General features: G+C 44.0%; 3 protein-coding genes across 4 annotated transcripts; 2 read left to right on the top strand and 1 right to left on the bottom strand.

The window, feature by feature from the left end:
* The first annotated feature begins 237 nt into the window (after nucleotides 1-237).
* Nucleotides 238-7,085, top strand: arhgap1 (Rho GTPase activating protein 1). Its single transcript, XM_074664797.1, has 13 exons — nucleotides 238-376; nucleotides 3,646-3,862; nucleotides 3,953-4,051; nucleotides 4,125-4,212; nucleotides 4,289-4,420; nucleotides 4,504-4,590; nucleotides 4,750-4,848; nucleotides 4,938-5,045; nucleotides 5,132-5,208; nucleotides 5,291-5,368; nucleotides 5,445-5,573; nucleotides 5,660-5,763; nucleotides 5,846-7,085. The coding sequence occupies exons 2-13, from the start codon at nucleotides 3,739-3,741 to the stop codon at nucleotides 6,011-6,013; spliced, it is 1,293 nt and encodes a 430-aa protein (XP_074520898.1). The 5' UTR covers nucleotides 238-376; nucleotides 3,646-3,738; the 3' UTR covers nucleotides 6,014-7,085.
* A 1,469-nt stretch (nucleotides 7,086-8,554) lies between these two features.
* Nucleotides 8,555-11,965, bottom strand: ankrd10a (ankyrin repeat domain 10a). Of its 2 annotated transcripts, none has more exons than XM_074664878.1 (6): nucleotides 11,768-11,965; nucleotides 10,808-10,960; nucleotides 10,507-10,598; nucleotides 9,704-9,936; nucleotides 9,546-9,626; nucleotides 8,555-9,460 (listed from the first exon to the last, which is right to left on the bottom strand). In XM_074664878.1, the coding sequence occupies exons 1-6, from the start codon at nucleotides 11,963-11,965 to the stop codon at nucleotides 9,087-9,089; spliced, it is 1,131 nt and encodes a 376-aa protein (XP_074520979.1). In that variant the 3' UTR covers nucleotides 8,555-9,086. The 2 variants fall into 2 exon arrangements, with proteins under 2 accessions (XP_074520979.1, XP_074520980.1); XM_074664879.1 differs by lacking the exon at nucleotides 11,768-11,965 and adding an exon at nucleotides 11,290-11,313.
* Nucleotides 11,966-11,994: 29 nt separating this feature from the next.
* hsf2bp (heat shock transcription factor 2 binding protein) lies at nucleotides 11,995-15,230 on the top strand. The gene is made up of 9 exons (XM_074664882.1): nucleotides 11,995-12,134; nucleotides 12,399-12,514; nucleotides 12,795-12,930; nucleotides 13,034-13,137; nucleotides 13,205-13,354; nucleotides 13,434-13,572; nucleotides 13,673-13,790; nucleotides 13,970-14,073; nucleotides 14,152-15,230. Exons 2-9 carry the CDS (start codon nucleotides 12,461-12,463, stop codon nucleotides 14,373-14,375), a joined length of 1,029 nt encoding a protein of 342 aa, XP_074520983.1. The 5' UTR covers nucleotides 11,995-12,134; nucleotides 12,399-12,460; the 3' UTR covers nucleotides 14,376-15,230.
* Nucleotides 15,231-15,232: the final 2 nt, after the last annotated feature.

Raw genomic sequence — 15,232 nt, 5'->3', positions numbered from 1 at the left:
CAAATGTATCGTTTATAATAAATTTTCTCTCAATTTTCTTGTGATTTCTGCAATCTCAAATCTGTTTTAATATACTTTTAACACTTCTATTTTCCAACTAGAGCCACTAGATGACGTCCTTCTCCTTCAAATGAAAAAAAAAAAAGTTTTGGACCACAATAAAACTTTATTTGACTGTTGAATGTCATAAGTATGTGACGATGCATACTGTTGTACAGCAGGTGGCGGTGTGTCCATTCACCGCCACTTCGTGTACCCCTGAACCAACCCACGAATGAGACGCAGAGGTGTTGACGCTGATTGTTGATGCTGTCAACTCTACGGCGACGACGGACGCAACAAAGCACATCAGTGGATTTCAGAGCAACTAATTAAGGTAATTAAAAGATTCAGCTGTTCTTTCATACTGTTTTATGGCTTCAAAAAGTCAGATAATGTGTATTAATGTCGTGTGAGGCTTTGGCGGTCTTGTGCTTTTGAGTGTTACAGTATCACGGGGCTGATTTGTTGTGCTTGCATCAATTTGTCAAAGCTTATTTCCTAGTCTACTAATTTTTGAACACCTTATAACCTCTTTTTTTTTAATTTTACAGTATGTAAATGCACATACCTCTATAAGTGAACTATAATGTTTTGCTAATGTGCTCCAGCTTTGTATTTGGCTAAGGTTGCTAATTGAGCTACTTCACTTCGTAATATCCACAATCTCTAATTCATCTAAAGTGTTTAACTGAAGCCGAATTTACGAGTGAAAGTAAACTAAGCCAGACATCTCTTTTTTATTTGTTGCTTTTACCATTTGATGCATTAATAGCCACACTGTTTACTGCGTTAAAGCGGTATATCCGTTTGAGTATGGCGGGGAACCAAACTCCATTCAAATTTCTGTTAATTTACAGTCTCACTGCTCTATAATCATTTTAATCCGCCTTTTTCAGCAAGCTGTCCCCCAAATATCAGGATTTTAAACTACTAATAATCAGAATGATAATGTGGATCATCTAAAAGCGGAAGGTGCAGTTTTTGTTGCCATGTCTGCTGGTTTCATGATTTCTCCCTGCAGACTCTGCAAGTTCAGAAAACTTCTCGTGCTGTTAAAGAGTTGATCCCCAGGATATTTGACCACTTAGCCATTAATTAAGATTACAGGATTAAAGCATAATATGGTCAAAGTGCTGGAGGCCCACTGTGCTCGAGAGACCGTCTGTGTTTCCCCGCAGGAAGCTGGTCAACAGGTCAGAGTCTAAAATGTAACATTACAATTGTCAGGTTGGGTAAGGGTTATTAACTTCACTTTGATGTTTTATAACCTTTCCTGCAGGAAGCATCTTTACAGTTTGCACAAATATAAAATTTGATCTTTTTGGTGAAAGGTCAAAGCAACTGTTTCCTGCTGCAAAATGTCAGCAACACCTGGAGGCTTTATTTTAATATCTGCTCCTTTTTTTGTAGAAGATGCTGATGTGTAGATCCGCCCACTCTTCCCGCTCTTCCTCTCCTGCATCTGTTTGTTCTGCTTGTTAGAAAGGTCCACAAACTGTCACATGCTGTTTCATGCTGTTATATCCTCTGATAACGCCCTTGCATTTGTGTTCTCATTGAAGCGATTTCTACATTTCTGTGACACACAAACTATCACCTCCTCATCCATGTTCACTGTGTGTGGTTTCATCCCTGATAGGCGCTGTGTTTGCTGGCATTTAGAGAGTATTGAACCAGAACATCTGTGTGCATCGTGCCCATTGAAGCAGCATCACCACGCAGAGATGAAGGCTGAGAGTGATGAGCAATAACAGCAGTCCTCCTCTTGCCCGTCATCCTCTCACAGCCTCTCTCTGCTGCTTTTTCATCTGCAGTGTTCCTTTCTTTCCTTTTTTTTTTTCTTCTCGGGGAACCCGTCCCCTCCACCCTGAGGGACGATTTGACTAAGCTGCTTTCCTCTGCAGCTCTGCAGAGATGTGATAGAGGAGGGATGAAGGGGGCAGGGTGCTGCTGCTGCTGCTGGATCCTTCTGCAAACTGTGACTCAAACATACAAAGGCTGTGTGTGTGTATGTGTGTGTGTTTATGCAGGGTTATAATGCAACATGATGAGCAAACATTGTCGCCTGCAGACAGGTTTCTCACAGGTGCAGACCTGCTACACTGACAGCTGATGACTGTAGACGCTGGACATCAGTGAATTGTTAGATCATGGTGGTGTTTTTTGATTATTTGATCGTTAGAAAGCTGCACAATCTGCACTTTGTAGCATTTAAAGACTGAACTGTTGATAAATGAGCAGATTAACAAGGTTTCAGTTTAAGCTGCTTAAATTAATGAATGCGTCTTTTCCTCCAAACGGTCAGAAATAACTTCATGTCGGCCAAAAAAGGTTGCTTTCCTCATGTAGTTAATCCAGCCCTGTGTTCCAGTTTGAGCTGAGACAACAAAGGTGTTGTTAAGTGATGAGTAGGTGAGTGTGTAACCTCTCATTTTGTGGTCACAGACACTCACCTGATGTGGATGCAGACGGCTGCCGGCATCAAAACTGGTTTGATGTAGGTTTTGTCAGACAGGGAGATAAGGATCAGGTGAGATGGTTGAACTTTGGGTGAAGGAACATCAGCTGCATAGCTTAGATATCATGATATCAAACAATATTGATATCAGGTTAAAGCCAACAGCAGGTCAGTTAACATCCTTTTCTTCCCTGTTTCATTTTCAGCATGATGCCAAACTGATTTGTAAGCAGAAAAAAGTGCATTCAGGAACACAAAGGGATAAGAAAGAGGAAACTGTTTCTGTCTACATCATCTCCTCAGACTCCTGTTACTGGAAACCTGTCTGCTTCTCTGCTAACAGTTGTTTTGCTGTGTGTGTGTGTGTGTCTGTGTGAGTGTGTGTGGTTGGTCAGCGTTTGTGGGCTGACCCTTTCTGTTGGTTTGCAGCAATATTTATTTAAAGCAGCATGCTGTCAGCCAGCATAACATCACATACAAGAACAGAGGCGCAGTATGTGTGTGTCTCTGTGTGTGTGGATAAATAAGAGGGGGTTGGGAGGTGAAAGAGGAAGTGTGAGTGCAGAAAAGGAGGAGAGAGTTAATGTGTGAGAAGAGGAAGAGACATGCAGTCATTAGTTTGAAGCCGTGGTATTACACGCTCCGCTCGAGCTCACTGAGATGTTCGGTTTGATGTTGAGATGCTGCAGGCAGAGTGTGTGTGTGTGTGTGTGTGTGTAAACTACAGTCACACACAGCTGTAGTAGCCTCTCTGATGGTTGTTCTGAGCCTGCACAGTCAGGCTGTCCTCTCAGTTAAAACCACAAACACTGGGCAGATAAAGCGTCAGTCTGTCACGTCTCAGCTGTTTTTCTGTCGTCTCATTGTTGTTACTTTAACCGTAATATCTAAAAGAGGTGGGACCAAAATATTAATGCTGTAGCGTATCAATGTGTGCCTGTGGGTTTAATGTCTCTGCTGTTTCTCTGATGTCTAAGCGAGCGTTTTGTTTGTGCTGCTGTGGGAAGTCCTCACCTGGAAACTTGTTTGCACTTCTCTCACATGTTTCTCGTGTTCTCTTCTTCTTCCTCTGTGGAGCGTTTAAACCTTTTGACATTACAGGAAGTCGATGATCTGACCAGTCTCCTCTTCTTTCTCTGTTTCAGAACTCGTGTGACTTCACCTGGAGAGTTGCAGCATCTTGCTTGCGTGCAGTGTGTGTGAGTGGGTGTGTGTAGCACCATCCCGCAGCGTGTGTGATGTCTTCAGAGCTGCTGGTGGATCTGAGCGACGACCATGCGCCGGCTCAGTTAGGACAGCTGAAACTGGCCACGATAGAGGACCAGCAGTGGCCCGCTGATGAGTCGACCTACAGCAAGTCAGGTGAGTTTTTTCAGCTGGCATTAGATCTGTGTTTAAAGTTCGACAGCACACATGTTGGGGGTTGGTGCATCATTTATTTCATGGTTTCAGAGACGGACCTGTCTCAGCCCTTCGATGCCGGCTCTCCTCACCTGTCCTGGGACCACCCTTTCTACGACATCGCCCGGCACCAGATCATTGAAGTGGCTGGTGAGTCGTTCACTCTCAGGCTGGCATTTCCTGTTTGAGCCTGTGAAGTTTTCTCATGTTTCTCTGTGTGCAGGTGATGACAACTTTGGCAGGAAGGTGATTGTGTTCAACGCCTGCAGGATGCCCCCACAGCACCAGCTGGACCATCACAAACTGCTCATGTAGGTCTGAAGGATTTCTGGAGGGTCTCAGGATCTCTGAGTATCAGCTGAGTATCCTGATCTTGATGTGTTTCAGGTATCTGAAAGGAACTCTGGACCAGTATGTTGAAAGCGACTACACTCTGATTTATTTCCACCACGGGCTGACCAGTGAAAACAAACCGTCTCTGGGTTGGTTACGAGAAGCTTACAGAGAGTTTGACAGAAAGTGAGTTTCTTTTCAGACGTTTATGTTGAATTTAATAAAAACATGAGGCTCCTAATGCGCTGTTATTGTGGTTTTATCGTCAGGTATAAGAAGAACATCAAAGCTCTGTACATCGTCCATCCAACCATGTTCATCAAGACTCTTCTGATCCTCTTCAAACCCATAATCAGGTTTTTATTCCCATTTAAAATCACACTTTTGATGCATCTTGATGAAATCATGAGAATGTGACTCTGGTGACATCTGGTGGAAATTTCAGGAACTTCATCCGGCTCAACTCAGAGTTTTCTGATATTATCTCTACTTTTTTCTTCCTCCTTTCTTCACAGTTTTAAGTTTGGCAGAAAGATCAACTACGTGAGTTATCTGAGCGAGCTGGAGGATGTGGTGAAGTGTGAGCAGCTGCTCATCCCGGCTCGTGTCAAAGAGTGAGAGTTTAATTTTCTGTTTGCTGGAATTATAAGTTAGTAGTTTTATTTGTTATTTTATTATATTCTGAAATCTGCGCCTGTTTCAGGTACGACAACAAGCTGCGATCGTCTCTGAAACCCTCCGCCCAGCCGCCCATGTCTCCTCCTCGCAGCCCTCCGCTCCCCAACCAGGTGTTCGGAGTGCCGCTCGCTACGTGGGTCTCCCATCTTTGTGAATTAACTCAAACTGGCTCTAAATCTTGAAGCATGTTAACCTGACGTGTGTGTATGTGTGTGTCAGGCTCAGAATGAGGAGTCCAGAAGATGACCTTGTCCCGGTGGTGATGAGAGACACCATCAGCTTCCTTTCAGAGCAAGGTGACTCTTCTTCTGTGGTTTTAAAAACAGACTGATGAGCTCAGTAAACTGCTCAAGCCTCACTTGTCAGTGTTTGTGTCAGGTTTGGAGATCGAAGGAATCTTCAGACGGTCAGCTAACGTGACTCTGGTGAAGGAGGTTCAGCTCAAATATAACTCCGGTAAAGTCGAATCACCTGGGCTGACTGGTTTTTAAGGATGCTAAGTTTCAGGTACTGAGGTGTGTGTGATTTGCAGGCGAGTCCGTGGATTTCAGAGAGATGGAAGACGTCCATTTGGCTGCGGTGATCCTGAAAACGTTCCTGAGAGAGCTGCCTGAGCCTCTGCTCACCTACCAGCTCTACAACGACATCGTCAACTTCGCCTGTATGTTTGAAAATCGGCCAATCAGTCATTATCTCTGAGAGGCAGAAATGAAGATGCTGATCTTGATCTGTCTCCTTTTTGTTTAGCTGTTCCTGAAGACAACCAGGTGCCAGCTATGAGGACGCTGCTGGAGACGCTGCCAGAGGAAAACTACGCGTCTCTGAGATACCTCATCACATTCCTTGCGCAGGTACAGATCACACACTCACTGATTCTTTAAAATATTCAGGTGTGTGTGTCAGCAGCATTAACCCGTGCATCGGTGTGTTCAGGTGTCAGCCAACAGTGAGATAAACAAAATGACCAACAGTAACCTGGCCGTGGTGTTTGGTCCCAACCTGCTCTGGGGTCGAGACAACGCCATGTCCCTCAGCGCCATCGGACCAATCAACAACTTCACCAGAGCCCTGCTGGACCAACAGCACCTGGTTTTCGCCTAAACCCGGCCCCCTCCACCCTGTCTCTTCAAGTCAGAAACACAACACCTCCCTTCTTTTCCTCGACAGCTTTAGTCTTTAGCTCTCAGCGTCATCAGGTTCACAAACCGCAGCTCTGACACCCCTTCAGAAAAAACCCTGCATGTGTTTCTACGTCTGTTTTTAGTCCCTTCAGGGAAACTTAGCACAGTTAGACGTCCTCTGTGTCTGTCTGTGATGTGCTGTTATCGGTCTGTCTCTACTCTTTTCTGTTTTAGTGCCAAAAAAAACAAAAAAGGCCTCTAGCTTTCCAGAAAGACACAAAAAGATGGCAGGGTGTTGATTCGTGATAAATTGAAACCAAACGCCCCCTCTTCGATTTAAACTCCAACTAAAGAGAGGAGACAGAGGTGAACGTCTCAGGTTAACTTGGAACCAAACGTTGACAATCTTTTAAAATGCTGTAATTAGACTTTAATGGAAACGCTTGCTGATGAACTTTAAGGGAAACTATCCTCGTTTAACTCTACTGCTCCCTCTTCCTTATTCAGTTTTTCATTACTAACATTAAATTCATGCTGTGAGTGAAAGTAGCTTTTTATTCCAGCGGTACGGGATCAACACCATACAATGAAGTTAAACTTTCAGCAGCACAAGAGCCGAAAGGTAGATTTGAGTCTTTAATGTGCAATAGAAACAAACAGATTGAGCAAAAAACTGGCAAAACTCTACTTTAAGATCAGACCAAGTTCTGCTGCAGTTTTTCGTTGATGCTGTGCCACTAAACGAGTTCATCCAAGTGCTCTCTAGATTTTTTCAGAGTTTTAAGAGTTTTTCAACACAAACGTCACATCAACAAACACGTCAGTTTTTCTGTAGGAGTAGTGCCAGGCCTAGTTTATTGATGTGTTTGATTATAAAGACAGGGACAAGCTGTATTTCTAGCTACATTGGAGCTAAACTCAAGTATTAAAAGTGCTTCTGATAAGTTTATTTTGTCAGGTCTGCTCATTCATCATCTTGTAATTTCTTTTTGTGCTTCTTCAGCTTTATTTTGGTCCCAAAGCCTTAATTTCTACAACCCTCCTGCTCCAAACTCTCCTCAACCTCGATGGGATCAGTTCTGTTTAAGGCCAAACTCTGTCGACTCTCTCGTTGTAAAGTTGAAACACTATCAGTGGGTGGTTCTACGTGTTGTGGCGTTGTGACGTACCATGTGACTGAAAAGCACCAAAAGTTCAGAGTTTAGTTCAGACTGAAGCTGAAAGCAAAAAAAATAAATAAACAAACAGCTGTTGTGACTCCTGGTCATGTCACTGCAGTGTCAATGACATGTTCTTATTGTACATGTGAGTGTGTGTATGTGGACCCAGCACACGCTAGGTTAACATAAAGATAGGGCTCCTGTCAGTTGAGGTGTGTGTTCATGTGTGTGTGTGTGTGTGTGTTTAATAGACTGACAAATTCTCATGATGAAAAATAAATCTGCAGGTTGCCAAAGTTGCACAACTCTCAGACAAACCCAGGTATTTAAATCTTAGAGACACAGATGTTTAATTTGACAGCAGGTTACCGAAATGTGTGTGACTGTGTGTGTGCGTGTGTGTGCATGCTCGTGCCTTATTTGTTTTCCCCAAGTGATCATGTGATTAGCCATCAAAGTGCCGGTGTGCCCGTTCTGCCATAGATTAACACGACTCGAGGTGCGTTCAGGAAAGCCGTAGATCAACCCTCCTAGACTCGGCTTGTTGAACGCAGCTCAGCGTTGAAAACCGATCACAGGTTTGAGAAATGTCACCGTCGAAATCTTTAAAGATTAAAGCTTCATTTTTATTCTCAGAGATTCTGAATCCTGGGTTTAACAAAATGAAACTTCACATGAAGAGTTTATTCTGATCTTTTTGGATCTCAGGATTCTCCGACATTTTTATCCCTCTTTCAGCTCCACGTCGATATGATTTCCTTCATATTTATGTTTATATTCTATCTTTATTTTATCATTATCCAGTCGGTAAACACTTTATAATGCTTTCACTTCACTTCTACGACCAAATCCTTGCTCTACTTTTTCTTTTCCACGTTATCTTTGATTAAACCAAGTACATTTGTGTTTATTTCTCCTGAGCTCTGCTGATCGATCACAGCGCGGTCTAATCTATGGATCTTTGTACTGTAACTGTTTCATGGTGACAGTGTAAAATATTCTCTGAGGGAGAAACGATCCAGTTATCATGCTGTTTTATTGAAACTTAGTGACTTTATTTTCTTAACTCTTGTTTTTCATCCTTTACTTTTGATATGTTGTGGCTCTTAGTCCGATATGTGTATGATATAATGGTAATATAAATATACTGTAATACCAGTGTGTGAAACAATAAAGAAACAGTGAATTCATGCAGTTTTAGTGTGTTTATTAAGACTGACTGAAGGGATAAAACATAAAAAGACTCATCACTCTTATTCTTATGAAACTGTAAAAATGTTTTATTAGGAAAAGTTGTATAAAGCAGAAAAAGTACAAATCAAGTTGTCAGAAGCAGCAGCGTGGTTGTTGTTTTTGGCACAAAGTCCACATTCACACACAAATCTGCAGCACACTTTAGATAACACAATAATCCCCAAAATACAAAAAAAAAACTCTGTTCTGAACCAAAAAACTCATCTGCTCTAAAACATAAATAACAGATTATAACACAACTTCCCTTTGGTTGATAGAGGCGCTTTAGAGTCCCTCAGAAAGGACGGAAACACAGCAAACACACAGCCTGACAGCCTCTTATAGTGCAAACCAGCCAGAGTCCATACCTGAACATGTCTGATGTAAACCCTGAACACTGCAGCATCTACGGCAAAGGATTAGGGACAAATGCAACAGAGTTATTTATATGCAGAGATTAAAGTCAGTTTGTAACGTTAACGGAGGAGAGGATTAGTTAGATTCCCCGGAGAAAAAATTCTGTTTAAAGCCTGAAATCTTTGTGTCAGATAAAAGGCTGAGCTGTCTTTTGGCTCCATCTAGTGGTGAAGACTGAGAAGTGATGATCCTGGTTGTAACATATCTGAAGCTTATCCAGATGTTCCCCGTGTAACTCTGTGTTTAGGATCCGTGGTACAGCTGAACGCTGCTGGCCACCGCCTGCTTGTACCTCTGCTCCGCCTGAACGCTGCTGCAGTAGTCGACCCTGCTGCTGCTCAGCTCCTCCGCTGTGTCCCCAAAGCCGTGGTAGTGTCCGTAATGAAGATCTCCTCCGAAGTCTCCCCACCAGCTGGGGCGGTGGGACACGCAGCTGCTGGGACTCCCAGTGAGATGCAGGGAGCCGCACATGTCCGAGAAGGAGCGCTGACGGGGCGGTGCTGCCTCCTGATCACCTGGTGGAGGTGAGGGCGAGGCGTGTCTTGGTGGATCAGAGGCCTCCTGGTCATAAGGCAGCGTGTGGTGATGTCCGTTTGTGAAAGCTTTGGTGTCCTCATCTTATTTTGAAGAAAAATAAGAGTCATTCACCATCTGAACAGAATGACATTACCTTTATTATGACGTCAAAAACAAACATCTCACCTGAGCTCATCTCCTGAGCAGACTCTGTGTTCATGCTCTCCAGCTCATCTTCTTCTGTGTTCTGCATGTGCAGCGACACGTCTGCAAGAAACCATGATAAGTCATCAAAGGAAGCAGAAAAGTGAAATCGGAATAATGTGGAGAATCTAAAATCTTACTGTCTGCCCTCCTGGCTCTCTTCATGTGACCGCCCTCTGCAGCATGAAGCAGCCTCTTCCTGCTGTGCATCTCCTGACCCCCTGGAGTGCTGTTTCCATTCTGCTCCCCATTCAGGTGGACCCCACTGAGCTGCTGCAGCTGCTTCTGGGTTTTGGAGAGGAGGAGGAAACCTTCGTGGAAGCCGTGAGCAAGCGCCAGGTCAGCAGCCGTTTGTCCGCTGGCGTTCCTTAAACTGAGGGAAAAGCCAGACACTCAGTCACTGTATCCTCGACTCCTTCACTTTCTAAACAGCTGCACCCTCCCCTCTGGGCGCGCCCATGTTTGAAGAGTATCTAAAAACACTTAGCGGTAGTTAAGCGTGCAGGTCTAGACATGACAATCATCATCAAAGCTGTCTTTGCATTGAGACCAATTCTTCCATAAACGCCAGAATCTACAGAGAGCTGCAGCGAGTCTATTTCATGGCTACTCCCTCTGTTTGAGATCTCTCAATGAATACCCAAGAGCGTGGTCCCAAAACAGGTTAAAAACTGTGAGTTCAAACTAAAAATACCTTTCACATTAGAAGCAACAGGTGATACAAGTTTGTACACCCTCTCTATTGTTCCTGACGATGAAACGCCCAACACTTTTACCACCATCCACTGAATACTTCACCTCCAGATAGTTCTTTACAGAGTCTTCTCAAAGTTGTTTAAACAGTAACAAAACAGCTCTATCTCAACAGGTAGACTCCCCCTGCCTTGTAGGATGTGAAGCTGCTGCTGCTGTGCTTCACACTCACTCACAGCAGGATACTCACTGTGGTTTAGCGCCTGCTATCAACAGGACCTGGATGCACTCCAAACTGCCCGACCGTGCCGCCTTGTGGATGGGAGCCTCACCGACAAAATCCTGCAGGCACAGTAGAAAACTTTATAATTATGATAAAATGAATATAAACACATCATAAAACAGTGAGAAAGGTGGAAAAATAATGTACAAGCAGTTACAAAAAGTAAAAACAGCATAGACAATAGGAATAATAACCTAAAAATAAAGCTATGCTTATAATGAAAACTTTTATTTATAGGTTGTGTTATATAAACACCAGGTGGACTGACCTGTCTGTTGACGTCAGCTCCAGCCTGAGTCAGCCACACCACACACTGAGGATGTCCCCCAAACGCTGCAGTGTGTGTAGGAGTCTGATTGAAGCTGCTGGTCACTGTGTTTACCTCACAGCCCATCTGCACCAGCTGTACCACACACTCCAGCTGTGAGCACACAAAAGAAGAACACAGGTCAAAATTAGGACTATTTGAATGAAGGACACATCAGGGGTTCCTCTCAATAGGCACTGACAGGAGCCACCTGAAGAGCACTGACCTGGTTTCATTGTGAGAAATCTCCCTTATTTAAATACCAATAAAACACTGTTACATGTCATTAAACTGGGGCAGTTTTTTGTTGAAAATTTACATCATGACAAGATAATAGACCCCAAGTACTAGATTATTTCTGTTGGACATTAGTTAGGAAAATTAGAATAAAATTATACAAATTTTATGTGAGGTTAAATTTTCATTTTTTAAATTATTTTTACCCTTAAACTTTAATAAATTATAATTTTCTTGTTTTATTATATTACACACGTATTTGTAGTCCGAATGCTTTGATTTCCGGGTTTAGTGGCGCCGTTTTGGGGCCTGCACAGCCATTGGCTCCCCAGGAACCAATCAAAAAGCTGAAACCCGTTACTTTATTTATTTTATTTTTTCACTGCGTCAAACTTTATTGTACACTACCAACAAAACATAAATGTGTTGGAGCGGCGACAGAAGCTAAAAATTGATACGGAGTGAGCTACTGGTGCGGTAAACTTTCTCATTTAATTATCCCTATGAGTAAAAACCAATTGGAATTGTTCCCTGCGACGTTTTATGTCTGTAAATCTTTACACGAACAGCCGTGATTTACGATGAGTTCAGTAAACTTAGTAGTTTTTCCAAGTTATGTCGTCAAAGTGAAGCTAACGGAAGACTAAATCTCTTAATCTAGCTAACAGTTTTGCTAATCCCTACCTGTCCGTAGTGTGCTGCCCAGTGCAAGGGGGTCCATCCATAACTGGAGTCCTCAGTAGTCAGATGAGTCCGGTTCGAGAGCTGCTGTAAGAGTGACACCAGAACCCCAACGTCTCCATCCCGGCAGGCGAGGTGGACGGGATACCTGTTGCTGAACACCTCATCATTGGAGAAGTCAGGTTCTGGTCCCAGAGACATGAGTAAAGTATGACAGAAAGCGGTCTCTCCCGGTCTCTCCAGCCTCCCCGGTCCCACAGAGTGCACTGAAAACGGTTTAAACACAAAGGAAGAGGAGATAAGCTGCTCTGCCTGGCAGGGGGATCACAAAACCAGGACTGGCGCCTGGAAGGGAGTGCTTGACGTCACAGTGGGGCATTTTAGCTGTTTTTGAATGATTAACCCATTTTTCTTATGATTTCCCTCATGAAATGAAAAATTCTGCATCATTATTTCACCAAAAACAAGAGATAAAAATTTAAATTCAGCTAACTTTAGGTTTTAGGAAATTCTTTGGTAATTCTTCGATATTTTACCTCAATTCAACAGTTTTGAAGGTATGACAGAGCAGCTTTAACAAGATGTTGCTTAATTTTTTATTATAACTACTTTTGTTCATTTTTAATTCATTTAGACAGAGAAAGAAGAACCAACAGCACAGCAAAGTAGAAAACAGTTAACAACAGTGACCACAGGATGGCAGCATCTGTAGGCGGGAAATACCTGGCGTTAAGCCCTCATGGAGCAGAGGTAAAGGTTATTACACAGGTGCAGGTTGTCAAAACAGCTCATATGCAGCACAGCCTCCTTTTTAAGAAGTTTTGAAGTATGAAAGACACTTTAAAATATCTTTTTGTTATCTTTTTTGGTTTTATTTGGCCTGAGATGCTCCCCTCTACATTACGAGAATATGTTTGGGTTTATTTTGATGCTAATTCTTGGACAGTGCTGTGATAAAATAATATAATCAAGCATGTAATACAACCCCAGTCTTTATATTTTTATGTCAGTCATGTTTTTATTCTCTCAGGATGGTTTTGTCAAAGTGAGGAAAAGAGATCTGGAGAAGCTGACCACAGAAGTGATGCAGCTGAAGGAGTTTCTGCCCCGAGTCCTGAACAGAGATCTGATAGAGATGCTGCACAAAGCTCGAGCAGCTCACACAGGTACGGTCTGATCAAACTTACCTTTAATAAATGTTGCTTTTTCTTAAAGAGGGAGGAATTATCTGTGATTTGAAATCATTAAGTTGTCTGTGTTTTGTTGCAGTGAAGGAGCAGCTAATGCAGGAGCAGGAGCAGCTGACACAGGAGTGTCAGCACCTTCAGTCCCGACTGGACGCGGTGCAAACTGAGTGTCAGAAAGAAAGAGAGGTGAGAAAGCACGGGTGATGTACTCTGTTTTTTTCAGGTCTAACTGATAGCATGTGTGTGTTTTCAGGAGAAGCTCCTGTTGCGAGAGCAGCTGTGGCAGAGTGGAGTCGAGCTGCAGCAGCAGGCTGACTTCTGCTCCGGCCTGGGCTCTGCGGCCTGCAGCCTGCTGTGGAGCTGCTCCTCCAGCGAGCAGACGGTCACACACTGGCTCGCTGATGTGAGTCTGCAGCAGTTTGATGTTTGGGGTGTGTCAGGTGGGCTGTGCTTACTGATGTGTGTGTTTTTTCACGGTGCAGGGGAAGCTGCAGCCCTTCCTAGTCGTTGCTGCTCAGACTCTGGAGAGCTTCGTCGGGTCTTTGGATGAGGACGTGAAAAGTGAGGACCTGAACTCTCAGGAGCATCAGTTTGTTTTGGCTGTTGCTGGAACTATTACCAGTGAGTTCACAGCTTCACACCCAGTCTCTGATCCACTCTCAGCGAGAATTAAGCGAGTTTTGGATGTTCGCCCATGCTGACCGTATTTCTGCTCACTCAGACATTGCAGCAGTCACATGTGGACGCGACTTCCTGTCCAGTTCAGCTTATGTTCTACTGGACACTCTGATGAAGCTGCTGGAGCTGATGAAGCCTGGAGTGTTCCCCAAGCTGAAAGTGTACGTGGAGAAAACTCATCTCATTTTGGAAGGAGGAAGGAGTTAAAACCTGCTCCCTCAAAACTTTATTTTTAAAGCACAACCATCAGACGTGTCAGTGAGCAGATTTAGTCACTAGGGGTCAGTCTTGCTCTTCCACAGTGTCTCATCAACCTGCCTGTACCTGTCTTCCTCTGCAGGTTGATGCTCATGGCTCTCTATAACGTCAGCATCAGTTTGAAGGGACTGAAGCACCTCACTGAGAACCCGGGGCTGCTGCCTCTCATCTGGACCCTGCTGGAGGGTGAGGAGTGTGAATAACTCACCTGGATGACAGATCGAGGTTCCTGCAGGTGTAAATGTCTGTGTCTGTGTCTGACAGATGGAGACTGGGAGGTGTGTCTGCACTCCCTACGCCTCCTTCAGTCGGTGTTGTTGGAGGAGGAAGTGCTGCTTCTGCTGGGCTCCTCCCTGCTGGATTCTGACCTCCAGGCTCGGGTTAACCGGTTCACCTGCAGCGCGCAGCCGACCCTGAGACTGGCTGCTCAGCAGACGCTCGAGGACCTGGAGAGCCTTCAACAGGTACGGAAGCCACAACAGGTGTAGACACGGGGCAGGAAGGTTTGATTGAGGTGAAACAGAGAGTGTTTGTGTGTTTTTTAGGGTCGAGGACGTAAACAGAGCAGGTGATGTGGATTCAGACCAGATTGGTTGGTGTTTGAGCTGTTTAAAGGGCTGAAAGTTTCATATTTAAGCTCTTTTTTTGCCAGCATTGTTCAAAGAATAGTTCACTGTTCACTACTGCATGCACAAAATAAACACAGACTGGTTGATGCAAGACTTGTATGCTTTTTATTCAGGTTTATGTTCTGTTTACCCAGCTAATGGAAGTGTGCCAAATTCATTTTTATAAATGAGAAAGGCTGCATTCAGAGTCAAACTGAAACCTGAAAGGAGAAGAGAATGAATAAACCCACACATGAGGTCTTTTTTTTATTGTACAGCTTTATTCAGAGTTTCTTTAGCGTGGACTTGTCAGTAACGAGCAGGCATCCATTGAACAAGGCCTACACTACAGAACAGGAGATATTCAGACAGAGAGAGCACAGGAATGGAAGCGGCCCGGGCCTCGGAGAACTTCACTGATGGAAAATCTGGGACAAGACATGAGTGACATTTACCTCTAAGCTCCACCCCACCTACCTGTCCACCTGTCCACCCACCTGCACCACCAGAGACCAACCACAAGCAGCGGTGAGTGACTCATCCTGATGTGGGGTCTCTCTTTAAAGCTCACTCCGCCACCCTCACAGGGAGAGTTATGATAAGCTCAGTGATACTAATGATACTGTGTGCTAGGAAGAATCTACAGAGGACACAGAAATCCCCTAAAATGAGAAGAGAGAAAGCCGAAAGGTGGAGGATGAAGACTTCGCTCGTTCATCCAGGTTGACGCAGGATTT

The sequence above is a fragment of the Halichoeres trimaculatus genome, unplaced genomic scaffold (genome assembly GCF_033239565.1).
Source record: "Halichoeres trimaculatus isolate MK-OKI-2021-1 unplaced genomic scaffold, fHalTri1.1 fHalTri1_scaffold_24, whole genome shotgun sequence".
In the NCBI taxonomy this organism is placed as follows: Eukaryota; Metazoa; Chordata; class Actinopteri; order Labriformes; family Labridae; genus Halichoeres; species Halichoeres trimaculatus.
This window is presented reverse-complemented; position numbering and strand designations above follow the sequence as displayed.

Bases quoted from the DNA above. Each gene is read 5' to 3' on its own strand.
- arhgap1 (XM_074664797.1), top strand. From the start codon at position 3,739: ATGTCTTCAGAGCTGCTGGTGGATCTGAGCGACGACCATGCGCCGGCT. The intron at 3,863-3,952 runs GTGAGTTTTTTC...TCATGGTTTCAG, and splicing joins GTCGACCTACAGCAAGTCAG to AGACGGACCTGTCTCAGCCC. The intron at 5,764-5,845 runs GTACAGATCACA...CGGTGTGTTCAG, and splicing joins TCATCACATTCCTTGCGCAG to GTGTCAGCCAACAGTGAGAT.
- ankrd10a (XM_074664878.1), bottom strand. From the start codon at position 11,965: ATGTCTCTGGGACCAGAACCTGACTTCTCCAATGATGAGGTGTTCAGC. The intron at 10,599-10,807 runs GTCAGTCCACCT...CTGTGCCTGCAG, and splicing joins GAGCTGACGTCAACAGACAG to GATTTTGTCGGTGAGGCTCC. The intron at 9,627-9,703 runs GTAAGATTTTAG...GGTTTCTTGCAG, and splicing joins GAGAGCCAGGAGGGCAGACA to ACGTGTCGCTGCACATGCAG.
- hsf2bp (XM_074664882.1), top strand. From the start codon at position 12,461: ATGGCAGCATCTGTAGGCGGGAAATACCTGGCGTTAAGCCCTCATGGA. The intron at 13,138-13,204 runs GTGAGAAAGCAC...GTGTGTTTTCAG, and splicing joins AGTGTCAGAAAGAAAGAGAG to GAGAAGCTCCTGTTGCGAGA. The intron at 13,355-13,433 runs GTGAGTCTGCAG...TTCACGGTGCAG, and splicing joins TCACACACTGGCTCGCTGAT to GGGAAGCTGCAGCCCTTCCT.